Here is an 18,539-nt window from a genome sequence, read left to right on the forward strand (position 1 = left end):
AGTTTTTATTTTCAGGTATTAAAGTAAAATGGGCCAAATGTTGTGACACTGCAGATTAAGGCATTGCTTGTAATGCTGATATCCCGCATCCAATCACCAATTTAAATTCTGGGTACTCCGTTTCACATCCAGCTTCCTGTTGATGTTTCTGGAAAGGCAGTGCAGGTGACCCAGGTACTTGAGCTCTTGCTACTCACTAAGGAGACCAGGATAGAATTCTGGCTCATGATTTTGATATGGCCCAGCTCTAGCTATTGCAACTGTCAGGGTGGGTAGTGAACCCATGAGATGGACTATCTCTCTGACTCTGTCTTTCTGTTCTGCCTTTCAAATAAATAAATAAATCTTCAAAGTAATTTAAATAGATTTGATGTTATTAAGCTAGAAAATTCACATCATTATGAAATAATAGGATTTATTCTAATCCTAACTATTCATTGCATTACGTATTACCACATTAATGTTTTATAAATGGCTCACCAGGACTTAAGGCCAAGTATCTGCTGATTTGCAAAGAAATTAATAGTTTATTGATCATCAAATGTATGCTTTATTTTACTTCTTAAAATATGGAATTATAAAGGCAACTTATTTCTTAAATGTCTTTTCTATAACTTCCTCTTCCCTCTAAGTGGCCTCAGGTGATCCAGAAAATTCCACCAAAATCATGCCAATCAGGAGGTTCAGTCTTCATATTCTCTTTAAGAATACCTTGAAATTCCCAGGCCTTCAAGGATGTGCATGCACAAGAAGCCAACAAGTACCTGAAAGACATCGTTTGAAAGAGGCAACATAGGCCATTTTGTTAAGTATGGTTATACCAAACAGTGGGGCCGGACACAAAATTAGTGGCCCCAAAAGAGTACTGTGTTCTTGCTGCCCACCGTTAAAAATGCAGCAGGTGCTACTGGATTTATTTGATGGTTTCAAAGTGAATTGTCAGGCCATTGAACATACACAGATGACAAAGCCCTGCTCCCCGACCACACTGACATCATCCTCATGGTGGGGGCCTCCTGTACAGGCATCCCAAGTGTTGTCTAGCCCCTGACCACTGAGCCACATGCTTTCTCTCCTCTTTAAGAAAGGCCTTCTCTCAAGGAAAACTATTTGACCAGTACTTAACCCACAAAGATTTTAGCAGAGGGCAAAATCCTCTGCCAAAGGTAGAAACTATCCAATCTAGACTCCAGTTTCTGCTGCCCCACCCTGAGCCCCACTTCTAAGGAGGGAATGACAAGAATCCTGAAGGTCACAACCAAGGGCCACCTCTAGATGGCTAAGATCTAATCCTATGGTTAAAGAATTATTCCTGTGGTAGACATCTAGTGCAGAGTTTAAGGCCTGTTAGGCTGCCCACATCTCATCAGAGTGCCTGGATTCAAGTCAGTTCTGTTTCCAGTTCCACCTTACTGAAAATGGGCAGCAGGCAGCAAGTGACAACACGAGTGCATGTCCATGTCACGACTTGGTAGACTCAGATTGAGTTCCAGACTCCTGAATTTGGTTTGGCCCCAGCCACAACTACTGTAACCATGTGCAGAGCAAACCAAAAAGATAAGAGTTTGTAGGGATTCAAAAATAAGACTATAGGGGAAATTATAGCTTACTGTGACACCTACGATGTGTTTACCACAGTGAAGATTGCCTTACCCCTGCCAGATAAACAAAACCTCAACATAAAACCCTATTTCCTATTTTTCTTTTGCTTGTATATTTTACAATGAGCATGCAGCAGAGCATTACTAGCAGGCAAAAGATAAGAAAGTTAAAACAAGCATCAGAACCAGACTCAGATGGCAGAGGTTTGTAAGTCTAATATCAGGAATTTTGAGTAGCAATTTATAAGTGAAGACTCCTAAGGGAAAATTGCACAGTATGCATGAATAAATGAGTAATATAGGCAGAGAAATAGGAATCCTATGAGAGTCGAACAGAGGCTAGAAATCAGAAACATTGCGTCGGAGACAAAGAATGACTTCAACGATCTTAGCAATTGTACACAGCCAAGAAAGAACCTGGAGCTTTAGGATGTGCCCTATAGATTTTGGAAACTGAAAAGCAAAGAGAAAAATCAAATCACATAAAATATTTAACTAATTTAATGAGAATAACAGAAAAAATAGTAAGGGAACAGAAGTATTTACAGATATTTTCCAAAATTAATTACCAAACCAAAGACCTTGAAGTTCAGAAATTATCCAAATAGATTAAGCACTGAAAACATCTACAGCCATATAGCGTATAACTAGAGAAATGTAAGGAGGAAAAAAAATCTTGAAAGAAGCAAAATGGAAAATAAATAAGTAAATAAGTAAGTAAAAGCAGTGCCTTCCCCCAGAAGAAGATGGAATGAAATGCTTTAAAATGTTGGAAGAAAAATCATCAACCTAGAAGTCTGTGTCTAGAAGAGTTATCCTTCAGAGATCAAAGAGAATTTTTCACAAACATGCTAAGATTGGGGAGATTTGTTGCTTATAGATCTGCTTTGTGAGCATTAAAAGTTCCTCAGAGGAGAAGCTGGCTCTGGCACAATTAATTAAGCCACCACTTGCATAGCTGGCATTCCAGACATACACCATTTTTACTAAGGCATCAAGTGTTTGACCATAGTTTAAAATGTTAGCACAAAAATAATAATATATGAGCAAACAAAAAAATGAATAGCATAGCAGTGTAGAAGATCTTCAAATAATTGAGTTAATGACAGTCAAGAGTACGTAGTGACTTCGTTTATATGAAGTTTAGAAGATGCAGCCTAATCTGTGACAGAAAGTACATCATTGGTTGTCTGGAAGGTGAGGATTGGAGTGGTGAAATTCCAAAGGATTACTGAGATTCAAGAAGGATCTTTACGAATGATAAATACTCTGACTTTGTTGATTGTGACGATGAGCTGATACGTTTATTTATATGTCAAACTGACAAATCATGATTCAACCATATAACTTTCATGTCAGTCATGAGCAGTAAAGTGATTAAAAATAAGGAAGAAAATGGACAATGTCAAAGATCATGACTGAAGCAATGCAAAATGACGCATATTTTTGAGTTCCTTTAGAAACATGGAAAACTTTGGACAGTTAGCAGAAAATAGTGTGCTAGAGAAAAATCCAGATAGATCACCTATTGCCAAAACTATGTTGGACTTTCAAACTGAAAGATTTTCAAACTGGTATTTTAAAAATGACTATTCATATCATATGTACTACATATTATATGTAAAATGATATAATTCAGTGGTTTTTAAATTTGTATGCAGAGTGCAAAACCACCGTATTTTATTTTTCAAATATTTACATTACTCCCAAATGTATCTTGTACCTTTGGGTGTGATTCCCCATCCCTTGCTCTGCCTTCCACCCACCCCACACCTAGGTAATCACTAAGCACTTTGTCTATGGATATACCCGTTCTGGGTAGTTTATTGAATAAAGTCATTCATTATGCAGTCTTTTGTGATTGCCCTCTTTTGTTTAATGTTGTTTTGAGATTCATATGTAACATATGTTGTTAAGGCATTTCATTTTGTTGCTGAGTGATACTCTATTCTGTGATTATACGGCATTTTGTTTATCACTTCATTGACTGTTCCACTTTTAGTCTATTAAGAAAACTATCAGGGCCAGAGTTATTATGTAATGAGTTAAAACCTGTTGCTTGCGACACCAGCATACCGTTAGTGCCCTGAACCGAGTCCTGGCTGCTTCACTTCTGATCCAGCTCCCTGCTAATATTCTGGGAGTAATAGGGGAAAATGGCTCAAGTGCTTGGGTCCTTGCAGTCCTCATGGGAGACAGGAAAAGCTCCAAAACTAGTTTTATCCTAGACCAACCCTGGCCACGGGGACCTTGTGGGAAAAGAACCAGCGAATGGAAGATCTGTCCCTCTGCCTCAAACTGTAACGCTTTCAAATAAATAAATGTATGTTTTTTTTAAGAAGAGCATGCTAGTAGGAACATTTGGGGCAAATTTTTATATGAACCTGTTTTCATTTCTCATGGGGATATAATTAGGAGTGACATTGCTCAATTTGCCAAATTTTTCAAACATAGCTACATTATCTCACCTTTACATTACAAATCATTCTGATTTGAAGTTCTCATTGTCCTTTTTATTTGCATTTCCTGAATGGCTGAAAATATTGGACATTTCTTCATTTGCCTATGGTTCTTTACTCTGTCTTTGGATTATTAAAAACGTATTTTAAAGATCAATCTTTATACTATTTACAAGAGACTTAAAGACTAAAGAGAGAACAGTTGAAAGTAAAAGCGTTGAACAGATAGAACAGGCTTGTTGAGATAAGAGGAAACGTACAGCTATGTTGTTATTGTACAAAATGGATAGCATTTCAATGCTTATATTTGCTTTTTTTCTGAAAAATGCACTATTATATATTAACAGGATATATGTGAGAAAATGCAAGTTACACAAAATAGGTTTTGTGCAAAGAATACCTAGTTCTTATAAAAAATTCTTATTCCTTGTTTGGTGTTTTTCTAGGATTTTTGACCTTGAGATAATTTGAAACTCAGTTTTTCCTAGTCTTTTGGAAGAGTAATTTTTTTTGTTTGTTTGTATGTGTCACTTGTTTGATGACTCTTCTTAACATGTAACTTCTTAAATGTGTTTAGAACTTTATTTGGTGATTTTTGGATTGTGGCATGTGACTTTCTTGCTTCCCATAAACAGTCTGCATTTTATTCAGTCTTGCCGCTTCCCAGAAAAATGCCCTCTGTCATGTAACAGAAAAGTTACCTCATGCTGCTAAGTTGCCATGAAAACTCAGGATAAAAAAGTAAAATGTCTCATTCTGAAACCTAAGCCATTTTAAATGATTTATTTCTTCTAAAGATTTGCTTATTATTTTTATTGGAAGAAACCTAAGCCACTTTAAATGAACATGCTTTGCATCTGACTCATGCATTTGTTGCCTCGAGTGATTGAGGAATGAGAAGTTGATCATAGCTAGTGCTTAAAGTTTCTTGGATAAAGCCATGTGTTAAGATCCAAACTTAGAACTACCAGGAAGAGGTCAAGTTAGTAGATGAGGAGATGATCTCAAAGCAAGATTGCTAAGTAAGATCAAAACTTAATTTTTATGCTTATTAGATATTTGAGAACTCTTATGCCCTATGGGATGCAAATAAGAAAAACAATGTAGAAATGTATAAAATTTTTAAATCAAATACATTTTAGTCATTGCCATAAAATCTAAAATCTTACATTTTTCCTCAAGTATTACCTTAAATAGAAACATTTTAAGTAAATAATTTTTTTGTTTAAAGTTTTATTTATTCTTACTTGGAAAGGCAATTTCACGGAAAGAAGTAGATACATCTGCTGGCTTAGTCCCCAAATGCCTGAGAAGGCCAAAGCTGAGCCAGTGCGTGAGCTAGGATCCAGGAAACTCCTCTGGGTGTCCCAAGTGGGTTCAGGGTCACAAGGCTTTGGGCCATCCTTTACTGCTTTTTTCCAGACTTCAGGCAGGGAGTTGAAAGGGAAGTGAAAGAGTTGGGATACGAACAAGCATCTATATGGAATACTGGCCACTGAAAGGCAGAGGATTAGTTAATTGAACTATTGCACCAGACCCATTAAAAAATTATGTGAATGTTATTCTTTTTAAAAAATATTTTGGTTTTGGGATGCATTTTTAATTATTCCTGAAGATATTAAATTGGGAGATATATAGTCCACACTAGTTATTATGAGGAGATTTTCCTTGTTTAAGCATATAGATTCTGATCATTTTCCCATGAAGCACCCAAAACTTGAAATTTTTATGTACTGTGTGAGTGATAATAGTAGTATATCATAAAATAACTGTTACTAAGCTATACTCACATCAGTTTGTAATTATTCTGAAAGCTTGCACAATTTTCATCTTTATTCAGTATTTAAGTACTCTGTTCTTTCTTGCTCAGGTTGAAGATTGTAAAAATTTCATTTAAGTGCAAACAGTTTTTTATTCAACTTAGAAAAGAATTGGTGAGTATTGTTCTAATAAGTGATATAAATGGAGTCTTAAGAGTCTTTAGTCATTCATTAGAGAACTTTTTCTTCACAAGCAAGTGAAAGTGCAAATACCAGTTTTGGTAACAACCTACTTTGACTAGATGTGCTTGTTTCTCTGATGCACCTGTGATTCTTTTATTCATCTGCTATCTCTTTAACTTAGAAATGGATTTGTCGTACTTAATGTTCATTGTTGGTCTCCAGCATCCATTCATGAGAATAGTAACTGGGCATTTTATGTCTTTTTCTTTTCTACTGATTTTATAGCACTTGCTTTAATGAATTAGCTTGTTTCATTTGAGGGAAACTGAGTGTCCAGCCTCTAGTTCATGAACTTAGAGAACATTTTCTCCATATGCTAGAGTAGTAATGGTCTTTATATGTGAAGGACAATTAATTGTAATGGTAAGTACAGTATCAACAGTAATTTCATCTTGTAAGTTATCTTTCATCAAATTTCACTGGTTTTATCATTTGATTTATGTTCTAAAAATTTGAAAAATCTTGTGATATTAATGCAGATTTCAATATGGTTGTGCACACAAAATGTTTGAATCAGTTGCATTTTATGAATAATATGGTTTATCCTTTATAAAACATGGAAGGTTTTATCCAAAGAGACATTTTATTAAAATGAAATATATCTTGGAGAAGTACAGATTTTAAATATACAATTTGATAAAGTGAATATGCCGAGTCGACACTTCACAGATGAGCATGTAAAATGTTACCTCTCCCCATAGGCTGATGTCACTGATTTCCACTTCGGTCATTAGTCCTCCCAAAAGAGAAATGTTATTCTCATTTGTATTCTCATGATTTTCTTTTAGTTATTAGCATATTTTTAGTTACTAGAATAACATTGGCACTGTGGAAGTCACTTTAGATTAGTATTATTATAAATAATGATATTATAATATCTGACACTTATTTAGAACTTACTATAATGCTTGGTAATATACCAACTATATCACTTGGGTTATACACTCATTGTTTAGGTAGTGTGTCAGTTTGGAATGTGTTTAACCATAGTTAACAGCATCGATAAGATTTAAATGACTACAGATAGTGTATAGATAATCTCTGCAGAAGGCCACCCTTTTTCTCTCTAAAGCATTTCTTTGTTTTTAAGTACATGAACCTTATAGAATAGGAGACAGACGTTTTGCTCAACTGTTAGGATACTACATGGGATGCCCATATTTCATATCAGAGTGCTTGGGTTGGAATCCCATCTTCGCTCTCTATTCCTGCTTCCTGCTAATGTGCCTGGCAGGCCACATATGGTACACAGCTAGCTTCGGTTGGCTAAGCCCCAACTATTGATAGGAATTTAGAACCAGGAGATGACAAATCTCTGTCTCTCTTTCCCTTCCAAAAAATAAAGAAAATGCCTTTTTTGGAGAGTAACCTGTCAAAACAAGTTTGTAAAGAATTTATAATTTCATGGAATCTGTTTATCTCCTAATACATTTTGGCTCATTGTTTACAAACTGGGGGAAGATTGTCACATTCCAAATGCAATTCATGGAATGTCAAAATCACGTATGGACATTTTTGAAGGTATCCCAGCTATCAGAGAGGGGAGGAGGTATATATATTCAAGATGTTGCTGACTAGCATTACCGCAACATAGTCACCATGGGACACTTCATTGTTCCACATGATGTAGAATGTTTTGCATGTAAAACAGTTGTTAGCTGTAACTCAGAGTTGATTTCCTGGTGCTCAAGATTCAAAGTTTTAAACACATTGCCTTCTCATATGACAGTTGATTGCTTACACGTTGACAGTTTTTTCTGATTTATCTATGGACAGCATTTTCATGACTGTATGATGGGCAGAGATTTCATTAATAAGATACGGAAGTAACCCTTCTTAACCTTAAATGTAAAAATAATTGATCATTAAAAGACATTATTTTAACAGTGAAGAAATACATATATATGTAATATACATATTATAGAAATCCTTAGTGTTATGTGTATAGCCTGTATGTTAGTAACTTGACCCTACACTTCACACATGAGGGTTTCCTCATGACCACCAACATGAAAAGATGTTAACCCTGTTAGTCCTCATGAAGTTACAAATTATAACCATAGTATGCTACGTGTATGTAGGCAACAAAGCAGTAACAGAAAGATGATAGTGGTTGTGAGTATGTAGCACACACATTGCTGCAATGAAGGAATATGTTTTCATCTAACCATTCTAGAAAACTATGGAGTTTTTTGTACTAAAGGTAAACATATGCATATCATAGGACTCAATGGCAAAAGCATATGTTCATGTATCCCAGACAACATATAGAAATATAGATTTAAAACATGATTATTCTCTACTCAAGTGGGTAAATAAGCAGTGATGTATTTAAATAAGTGAGTTACTGCTTTATACCCATATGTGTACATACCAGAAACATCATATTGAGTAATACAAGGTAGACCTTAAAGCATTTTTGTGAATCCACGTATGTAGTGGTGAAAGTGAGAATGGTAATTCACTTTGTATCCTGCTTCAGTGAAATTATTTAGCAATGCATGCTAAATGTCTAAACTTTTAAACCTCTCACTGTGATCTAATGTAAAAGTTTCTGATTTGTAATATTGCTTAATAAGGGTCACATTTAATAAGCCTTTCCATTTCTTTCACTACTTTTTAATTGGGTAACAAAAAAAGATCTTAGGGGGATCACTAAGAACAACTTGTCTGCCAAAAGGAAACCTAGTGGAACTGCATGCTGACGCGCTCTTGGTGTTCTCTGCATCTTGTGATTTATTACAGCATGAATCCAGAGAAACGTTGTTGGGATTTAACATGGTGAATTACCGAGCTTGTAAAAACTTATGGAAAGCGTGTGTAGAACATCACACATTCTTCCGTTTGGACAGACCACTTCCACCTCAGAAGAACTTTTTTGCACATTATTTTACACTGGGTTCAAAATTCCGGTACTGGTAAGTATCACTTCAGTATTGGTTAATTTTTTTTTTCCTACCTTGTAGTTTTAGGATATGAAACCATGGAATTTTTTTTACTCACATGCCTAGTGGGTCAAAAATCCCAATGGACTATAGTATCTTAAATCTTTATCAGTATATGGGGAACTCATTGGGAGAAAGAGTATGAGGAGGGGGGTAGCAGAGATCTCAGGGCCTGTGCAACTGTATCATAAAATGATAATAATAATTTTAAAATGAAAAAAAAAATTAGTAAAAAGTTATGTAAGCTGTGTGGTGCAATCAGTTCAAGAATCCTGTCCTGCTTATTATATTTCAGGTCATTATTTTCTCATGTAAATTAACAACATTTACTAATAACATAGGCAGATGTTACCATTTACTTTTTTATTGGAAAGTCAGAAATACAGAGAGAGGAAGAAAGAGAGAAAGAGCTTCCGTTTGCTGATTCACTCCCCAAGTGGCCACAGTGTCCAGAGCTGAGCTGATCCAAAACCAGGAGCCTGGAACCTCTTCTGGGTCTCCCACCTGGGTTGCAGGGTGCCAAGGCTGTGGGGCCGTCCTCGACTGCTTTCCCAGGCCACAAGCAGGGAGCTGGATGGGAAGCGGGGCCGAGACAGGAACCAGTGTCCATATGGGACCCTGGCGTGTGCAAGGTGAGAAGTTTAGCCATTAGGCTACTGCACCAGGCCCCAGATGTTAGCATTTTCTTTTTTCTTTCTTTCTTTTTTTTTTTTTTTACTAAATACATAAAACTTTTTTTGTTCTGACACATTTATTTATAAAGAAAAAATATCTTCTGCATGAGTAGCCAATTATTTTAGTTTTTATCTAGAATTTGGCAATTTTGAGTCGTCAAATTCCTTTATTGTAAGGAGTTCAAAACAGCCTTCTGGTAAGCTCAGATTTAATTATTGAAATTGTTTCTAAAATATCCTTATTCTTGACAGCTTTTATCTTTTTCTAAAGGCCTCAGCTTTCGGAGTATAACTAAATTTGAAGAATTTAGCTGATTATTTTACTTATGGAAATCTTACAGGGTCTAAGAAATCCGTTTTTTAAACTTATGTCTGATAGATTAAAAAATTATATAGAAAAAGTTATTCATAGTGCTCTAGTAAGACAGATGCTACTCATTTTTATTTGTTCTTGCTTCATAAAATAAGAGAAAAATTTTTCATCTTGAGTAAATCAAAGCCTTACCATAATGTATTAGATTAACTCATATGATATGTACTTGAGAAAAATGTTTACATGTAGCCCAGAAAATATTTATGTTTAGGCTCCAAACATTTATAAAAACCCAGTTTGTAATCTCAATCCAAGTAACATTATAAAGCTTGCTACAAAATGTGTGATTAAAACTACATCCTTCCCCCCCCACATCAAGAAAAATAGTAAAAATGTATAAAAAATCCACAGGAATAAATAAACATAATTAGGGAAAAAAGGCATAGCAGATTCTCACATTCCTTGATATTTAACTCTTTTCTCACCATCATAAAAGCAATATTGAACAAAATAAAAGAGAGCAGTAGATAGTGGAAAAAAAAGGAAAGAGCCTTACGGAGCAGGGAGGGGAAAAAGATTGTAAAACAGGAGAACAGTGGCTGTCATTCAGGCCATTACTGCCATAAGCAAAGATTGGACTGATATTAGCAAATTTTACATATTTCTCAGCAGAAATGATAGGGGCTGCTATATGGTAACTGCATGCTTTTAAGAGCTGTTACATATCTTAATGGCTTTAATGGTGTAATTAACATAATAAAGTACGATGGGGTTTTAACCTTATGTTTAGATATACATACATATAGCAGTGAGTCCTTTCCCGTGATTGAGATAATAAGCATCTCCATCACTCCTAAAACTTTGCTTGGGTCTCTTCTAATGCTTTTCTGTCAGTCTTTTGTCATCAGGCAACAACTTATTTCTGTCACTATAGATTCCTTTGAATTTCCTAGGGTTTAATAGAAATTGAGATGAATGTGAAGTATTCTCTCTAGTCACAGTTACTTGTACTGAGCATCATAATTTAAGCATTCATTTATGTGGACTGTGTTGATAATTCTTTTTTATTGTGAAATAGTATTTGTATTGTACAGATGAACTACAATTTGTTCATACACTCATTTGATGATATTGTAACTTGTTTCCAGGTTAAACTATCAAACTGTTAAGCTCATGCATGTGAAAATCTTTGAGTAGATACTTGTTTTGATTTTTTCTGGGGTAAATAATTAGGAATAGAATGACCAGGTCATATCATAGATGTATGTTTTAACCTTGTTAAGAAACTGACATTTTTTTTTTTCAGCACCATTGTACCATATGTATTCTCACTAGCAGTGTATAAGACTTCTGGATTGTTTTCAATATTCTTGTCAAAGAGTAGTTGGCTGTACATGTCTGGGCTCCCTTCTGATGTTTCTATTCTGTTCACTGATCTTCTTTTCTGTTTCTCTACCATTACCAGACTGTTTTGATGATCATTGCTCTGCAGTATGTCTTCCGGCCTCAAATTCTGATTCCTCCAGCTTGATTTTTATTCTTCAGGCTAGCTCTGGCTATTCGTGATCTCTTGTTTCCAGATGAATTTGTGTATCTTCTTTTCTATTTCTGAGATGACCGTTGTTGGGGTTTTGATTGAGATTGTGTTGAATCTCTAGTTTACTTGTGGTAATGTAGTTTACATTTTGATAATGTTGATCCTGCCGAACCAGGAACATATAAGTTTCTCCATCTTATGTTTTGTAGTTTTCATCATAGAGGTGTCCCACATGTTTGGTTAGATTGCTCTCCACTGTTTTATTTTTTTTTTAAGATTTAAAAAAAATTTGTATTGGAAAGTTAGTTATACAGAAGGGAGGAGGGACAGAGGAAGATCCTCCACCTGTTGATTCATTCCGCAAGTGGCGCAGTGGCCAGAGCTGAGCTGATCCAAAGCCAGGAGCCTGGAGCCTCCTCTGGGTCTCCCACATGGATGCAAGGTCCCAAGTTTTGGGCCATCCTGCTTTCCCAGGCCACAAGCAGGGAGCTGGATGGAAAGCAGAGCATCTGGGATACAAACTGGTGCCCATATGGGATCCCAGTATGCTAGGCAATGATCTCAACCCCTAGGCTACTGCACTGGGCTGTCCAGTATTTTAAAGGAGACTGTGCTTAACAATTTCTTTCTCAGTCATGGAGTTATTTGTGCATACTAGTGCCATGGATTTGTGTTCATTAATTTTTTTTATCTTGCTACCTTGCCAAAGTCTCTTTAAGGGTTCCAGTAGTCTCTTGACTGAGTCTTTTGGTTCTCCGATATAGAGATTCGTGTCATGTGCAAGCAGAGATTATTTCAATCCCTCGTTTCCTATGTAAATGCCTTTAATTTGTTTTTCTTACTTCATAACTCTGTAGACTTCCAGTGCTTCACTGAATAGCAGTGGAAAATGAACAACTTTCTCTAGTTGCAGATCTTAGTGGAAAAGCTTGCATTCAGTATGATGTAAACATTGGGGTTTTCATATATTGCTTTGATTGTGTTATACATTGTTCCTTCTATGCCTTTCTTCTTAAGGTTTTCAGTATGAAGTGGTGGTATATTTTATTAAATCCCTTCTCTGCATCTATTGAGTGACTTTATGGTTTTTGTTTTTCTATTTGTTGGTGTGGTGTATCACTGCAAATGTTGAACCATCTCTGCATGCTTGGGATAAATCCCGCCTGGTCCGGGTGAATGATCTGCCTGATGTACTGCTGGATCCTGTTGGCTAGTATCTTGATGAGGATCTTTGTGTCAATGTTCATCAGAGGTATCTGTCTGTAGTTCTCTTTTTGTTGTGTCTCTATCTGGCTTTGGTATTAAGGTGATATTGGCTTCATAGAAAGGGTTTGGTAGGATTGCCTCTTTTCTAGTGTTTGGAATAGCTTGTGGAAGATTTGGGTAGGTTCCTCTTGAAATGTTTGATAAAATTCAGGAGTGAATCCTAAATTTGGTGCAAGGCTTTTCTTGGTAGGGAGGGCTTTAGTTGCCGATTCCATCTTAGTCCATGTTATAGGTCTATTTAGATTATTAATTGCCTCATGATTGAATTTTAGTAGATTGTATGTGTCCAAAAATTTATCCATTTCTTCTAGGTCTTCTAATTTGTTGGCATATAGCTGCTTGTAATAGTTCTGAACCATTCTATGTGTGTCTGTTGTCATACTTTCTTTTTTGCCTGTGATGCTTTTGGTTCATATCTTCTCCCTCCTTTATTGATTAGTTGGGCTAGTGAGGAATCTCTTTCATTGATTTTCTCAAAGAACTAGCTCTTTGATACATTGATCTTATGTATTGTTCTTTTGGTCTCTATTTGGTTTATTTACTTCCTTATTTTGTTTATTTCTTTTTCCTGCTAATCTTGGGATTGCTTGGCTATTGTTTTCGTAGCTCCTTCAACTATAGTGTTAGCTCATTTACTTGGTGCTTTTCTACCTGTTAACATAGACATTGATTGAAATGAACTTTCCTCTTTAATACTGCCTTGATCATGCAGCATAAGTTTTGATATGTTGTGTTGATGCCTTCATTTTAATTTCCCCTTTTGATTTTCTCTCTAACCCATTGCTCATTTAGTAACATATTATTTAGATTCCATGTTTTTGGATGTCTTCTGGGGTATTTTGACTTATTGGTCTCTAGTTTCACTCCATGATGGTTTGAGAACATGCATGGTATTATTGCATTCTTTTTAAATGAGCAGTATTTTTTAAATATATAATTTGGTGGAAATTGGATGTTCTTCATTAGTGCAGTGTCTATACACTTGCTATATAATAAAATTAAGTCTAACAATTTGTGTATGCAAGACATTTCAGAATGAATTCTAATTGTTCATTCATTATGGTGACTGATTTCTTAGGGATAGACTAGCTAAAGATATGTAAGGTTTTTTTTTTTTTGTTTGCTGTGCTTTTTTGTATTTAAACCACCGTAAGTACATGTATACATCCACATATTTTTTTTAACAATTGATACTTTCTCAGTAGTGAAAATATATATCTTCCTGGCAAAAGTGAGTGTTGTGAGATGAGCACTTTGTATTTTATTCTTGTAACAGTACTATTGGGTCCCAAATAGCACATGGAAATGTGCAGTGTGAAAAAAACTGAGTGAATTTCAGGACTTTTGCACCAACATAAACTTATCATTTCCTTTTCCACCTTTGATATTAAGAAATTTCTCCCATTATTGTTTAATTACTCCTTTATTGTGAAAATCACCGTATTCACCCGGTAGAGTAGTAATGTTCCACTGAATCTATATGAATACTGACATTTGGAAGTGTCAGTAATTGTTTAGTTAGGAAAACGGAATTGGCTCTATAGCAATTGGAAAATCTAGGACAGCAAAAGAAGAGGTCTAGAGAGAAACAAGCAGGAAGAAATGGGTATTGCACAAGCATCAGAACCTGTGACATGTCCAGGCCAGTCCTGCCTGCTACACTATCAGAGCCACTGGATCCTGCAGACAAGTATTGGAGCCATCTCCAAGATGCCTGATCTCACTTGACCTTATCCCCATGACCATTAAAGCGAATGGCCATGCCTGCCAGCTTAGTCCCACTCTGCCTGTCTCCACTTTCTAATCTTCCACCAGTGCCTTCTAAAAAGCAGTGCTATCTAGAGAATGGAGTTGGTTGACCTATAGCTGCTTACAAAGCGTAGCAGAGACAGTCCATGAAGACCTGCAGTGGCTCAATTCACATTAATTGTGTGTGTGTGTGTGTGTGTGTGTGTGTGTGTGTGTTGTATTTATAATTTTAGAAGTTTTGTGTTTGTAGTCCTTAAAATATTTTAAAATATAAATGAAGCACATTAAAATTCAAAATGACTAATAAACTTTAGGGCTCAGTGCAATGGCTCAGTTGGCTAAAACCTGCATCTGCAAGCTCAAGGATCCCATACAGTACCGGTTCATGTCCCAGCTGCTCCACTTCCCATCCAACTCCCTGCTTGTGGCCTGGGAAAGCAGTAGAGGATGGCTCAAAGCCTTGGGACCCTGCACCTATGTAGGAGTCCTTGAAGAAGCTCCTGGCTCCTGGCTTTGGATCCTCTCAGCTCCAGCAGTTGCGGCCATTTGGGGAGTGAAGTAACAGATGGAAGATCTTTCTGCCTGTCCTTCTCTCTGTAAATCTGCCTTTCCAACAAAAATAAATAAATCTTTAAATTTGAAATGAACTAGGAATAGCAGCATGACAAAGTTTCATTTGGACACAGGCCTACCTCCAGTAAGTGTGCTGTAAATAAGCAATTTATTTTTACTTTTAAGCAAAGGCCAGGAAAGCTAGAACTGTGTCACTCTTGTTAGAATGTTATTTCAAAGGAAAGGTAGAACTGGATATGTCAGAGAAATTCATTGGTTTCACCACTAACTTTCTCATTTACATATCTTTATTTCATTATTAAGTATCCAAGGAGTTGAAATCACTAATACACAATATAACATAATGATGAGCCTTAATTTGTTGCCTTCTTAGATGGAATATATTTTTTAAGGAAACTTCAACTTACCAGTATTTGAAAGTCATGCTGGTATGGGCATTTGGGCTAGCAGTTAAGATGCTGGTTGGACACCTGTGTTATATACCAGAATGCTGGATTTCATAACCATCCCTGGCCCCTAACTCTGGCTTCCAGTAAGTGCTATGCTGAAAGGCAGCAGTGAAGGCTTAAATAGTTGGATGTCTGCCACCCATGGGGTAGAACTTGATTGAGCTCCTAACTCCCAACTCTGGCCTGACCCAGCCTTGATCCTCCTTCAGGGCATTTGGGAAGTTCATCAGCTAGGATGTCTATCTGTCCTTCCACCCTCTCCACACACACCTATTTCTACCTCCCTCTCCCTGTCCTATACCTCAAGTGAAAAAAAAAAGTACTGGTTTTTATTTCCCCATTAAAAAGTCTCAGGTGTACCATTCAACTCTTATTTATATTTGTGTGTGGATGATGGTTTTAAAATCACTTATTTAGTCTTGGAAATCTGCGTTTGACTGCTTTTATATGCATTAGATGTCTGCATTTGTGATGGTTGTATCTGATGTACTAGAAATTTATGCTCACTGACATTTAAGTAATGAGCTTCCACCAACAAATCATTTGAGATCCAAGTTTTTATTAAGAAAACGAATGTGAACATATTGTTATGCCACAAAGGAGACTCTATTCCCCTGCACAGACTGCTTGCTACACAAATAATCTTCAAGACACATCTCCCAGTGCCCAACCCTCACAGTATTTCTAGCCCGCCTGCCTTTTCCATATGCGGAAACCTGGAGTGGCCATATATGTAGACATGGAAGGAGTAGAGAGTGTAAGCAGTCCTCATGCTTTGATCCTTAGCAATAGAAAAGGAAAAAGAGCTTACCCGGAGAGTTTCTCCAATACTCATTAAAGAATGATGAGACTGGAAAGTTCCAGGCTTGGAAAGGGAGGCCCGGGCCGACAGAGACTTACTTGAGTTAGAGTGTGATGATCTGACTCTAGACAGACTGTCTATGGCGTTTAGAGAGAATTCCTCTCGTGCAAAATTAATTCCTCCCGTGTTGATTCAAGTAAAAAAGAGGACCAGAAAATGAAATGTCTGTAAAGAATGTGTTTGTTTCTAATGGAGGGCTATAATTAAACCTGACCCATCCAAGTAGAACTGGAATGTCGTCCAGTGTTTGCTTCTTATTTTGCTTCCTTTTCTCTGCTAGAAATGTCTTGTCTCTTATGAAATGGTAATGTAATTATGTTATGTGTTGTCATTTTATCTTGTAGTTCTCTTTAAGATATTATTGTTGTCCGTATTTGTGTATTTCAGTGGGAGAACTGAAGTCCAGTCAGTTCAATATGGCAAAGAAAAGGCAAATAAAGACAGGGTATTTGCAAGGTAAGCCAATTTTGTTTTAGTGTCTGATTTTTTTACAAGGAAGTAAAAAAATTAACCTTTTCTAAATGATTATACAATGACCACATCCTTTCTTACATTATGCTGATGAAATGATGCATTTATTGATTTTTTTTCTAATGTGAGCATTACTCTATGCCAAGCAATAAAGCTCTGAATAAGCTAAATCAAGCATCATGTTATGAATATAATATTTTGTTGGAGGATTAGTTCTCTATGTTAATACATTTTTTTGAGAAATTTAGCGACTGACTTGTTATCCAGCTCACTTCTCTGTTCATTTCAGTAATATTAAGAGGTAGATAAGTTGCTTTGCATTTGTTTGCCATGTTTCTTCTTTTTTTTTTTTTTTCCTAAGAGTCTATTAGAGCCAGTTTGGCTTTTAGCTAGAGAAATGACATGATTAGAGTTAGGTCTTAAAGAATAGTTTTGTGAACAGGGTTAGGGAGTGGGCACCCAGGGACAAGCTGGAGGTTTGCTGCAGCCGTCCAAGGGAGAACAGGAAGGCATGGTGCTGGAATGGAGCGTAGAGAACAGAGAGTTCTAACCGAGGCTGACAAGCTGACGCCCAGCCACATAGAGGGATGCTAGAGAGGGGTGTGCTTTCAGTGCAGACGACTTACACACAGTAAGTCCTTCAATAATAACTGTGTGCCTGATGTCCACTGTTCCTGGAGGTTTTAAAGGTGTTAATAAAAGAGAACTATGGAGTGTTGCTTTTGATTTTACTTTAAATTTTGCTTTTAGTATTTATCCAGATAACTCTCCTGCTTTGTTCATGGAGGGAAAAGAGTGTTGTGCTTTCAGAGATTTTTCCCTTCCCTCCAAAAGATTTTCCCTTCCACTCCTTTTTTTTGTAGTAATGTAAATGATGGTTTATTGTGAAACCCCAACAGTGTCCAAAAATACCCTGACATTCTGAGGTAACCACTTAAAACTGGGGAGGAGGTTAGATTAGTTTGAGGTTTGTCTGAACATACATTGACAAAGATATATGCATGTGTATATTTGATCTAAAATAGTTTTCATTTATTTTATTGCTTGCTTTTATCACTTAATATATATCACGCAAATGTTCTTTACTGTTGAGACTTTTAGTAATTTATGGTGGCAATAAATCTAGGAGCAGTTGAATACTCTTACCGTAATCTGTAGATATAACTTAATAATTCCCGCCTTGACCCTGCCTTGTCCCTTACTCCAGAGCACTTACTGCTAGCACCATCTGAGGCTCTCACAGTATCAGGTCCTGAAAGCTTGTGGAAATAAATCATAAATATCTTGAGCTCCTTGAAGTAAGAACATTGTGAAGAAAAAAATTACTGAAGCATGCTTTTAGTTTGTTTGGATGATAAAGCCTGCTTCCTCCCCCAGCCCCCACCTGCATTCTGGGGTTGCTTTCATCCTGATTGTCTGTGATTAATCTACTGAACAGGAAAACAGTCAGTGTCTTGATGTGGTAAGCGTTCAGCTGGTCAGGGCTACAGTGTTTGTGATCAGCTTACTTGAATTTGAATGACATAATTTATTTTGGTATTTGATCAAAATGTTTTAACAAATCTTTCTAGAATATTTTAAAATTAGCTTTGTTTTTCAATTTGAGTGAAATACTGTCTTTTTTGCCTATTAAATAG

At 36.3% G+C, this 18,539-nt stretch overlaps 1 protein-coding gene across 1 annotated transcript in view; it reads left to right on the forward strand.

Annotated features, from left to right (window-relative positions):
• The window catches only part of PTPN4 (protein tyrosine phosphatase non-receptor type 4), a 170,873-nt gene that overhangs the window by 100,880 nt on the left and 51,454 nt on the right, over positions 1–18,539 (forward strand). The window contains exons 11-13 of the mRNA XM_040979127.1: positions 5,931–5,994; positions 8,809–8,981; positions 16,819–16,887. Of these exons, the coding sequence (XP_040835061.1) occupies positions 5,931–5,994; positions 8,809–8,981; positions 16,819–16,887 (306 nt within the window). The remainder of the gene's footprint in view (positions 1–5,930; positions 5,995–8,808; positions 8,982–16,818; positions 16,888–18,539) is intronic.

Source organism: Ochotona curzoniae, unplaced genomic scaffold, assembly GCF_017591425.1.
Source record: "Ochotona curzoniae isolate NIBS_2020 unplaced genomic scaffold, NIBS_Ocur_1.0 contig_3037, whole genome shotgun sequence".
Lineage (NCBI taxonomy): Eukaryota > Metazoa > Chordata > Mammalia > Lagomorpha > Ochotonidae > Ochotona > Ochotona curzoniae.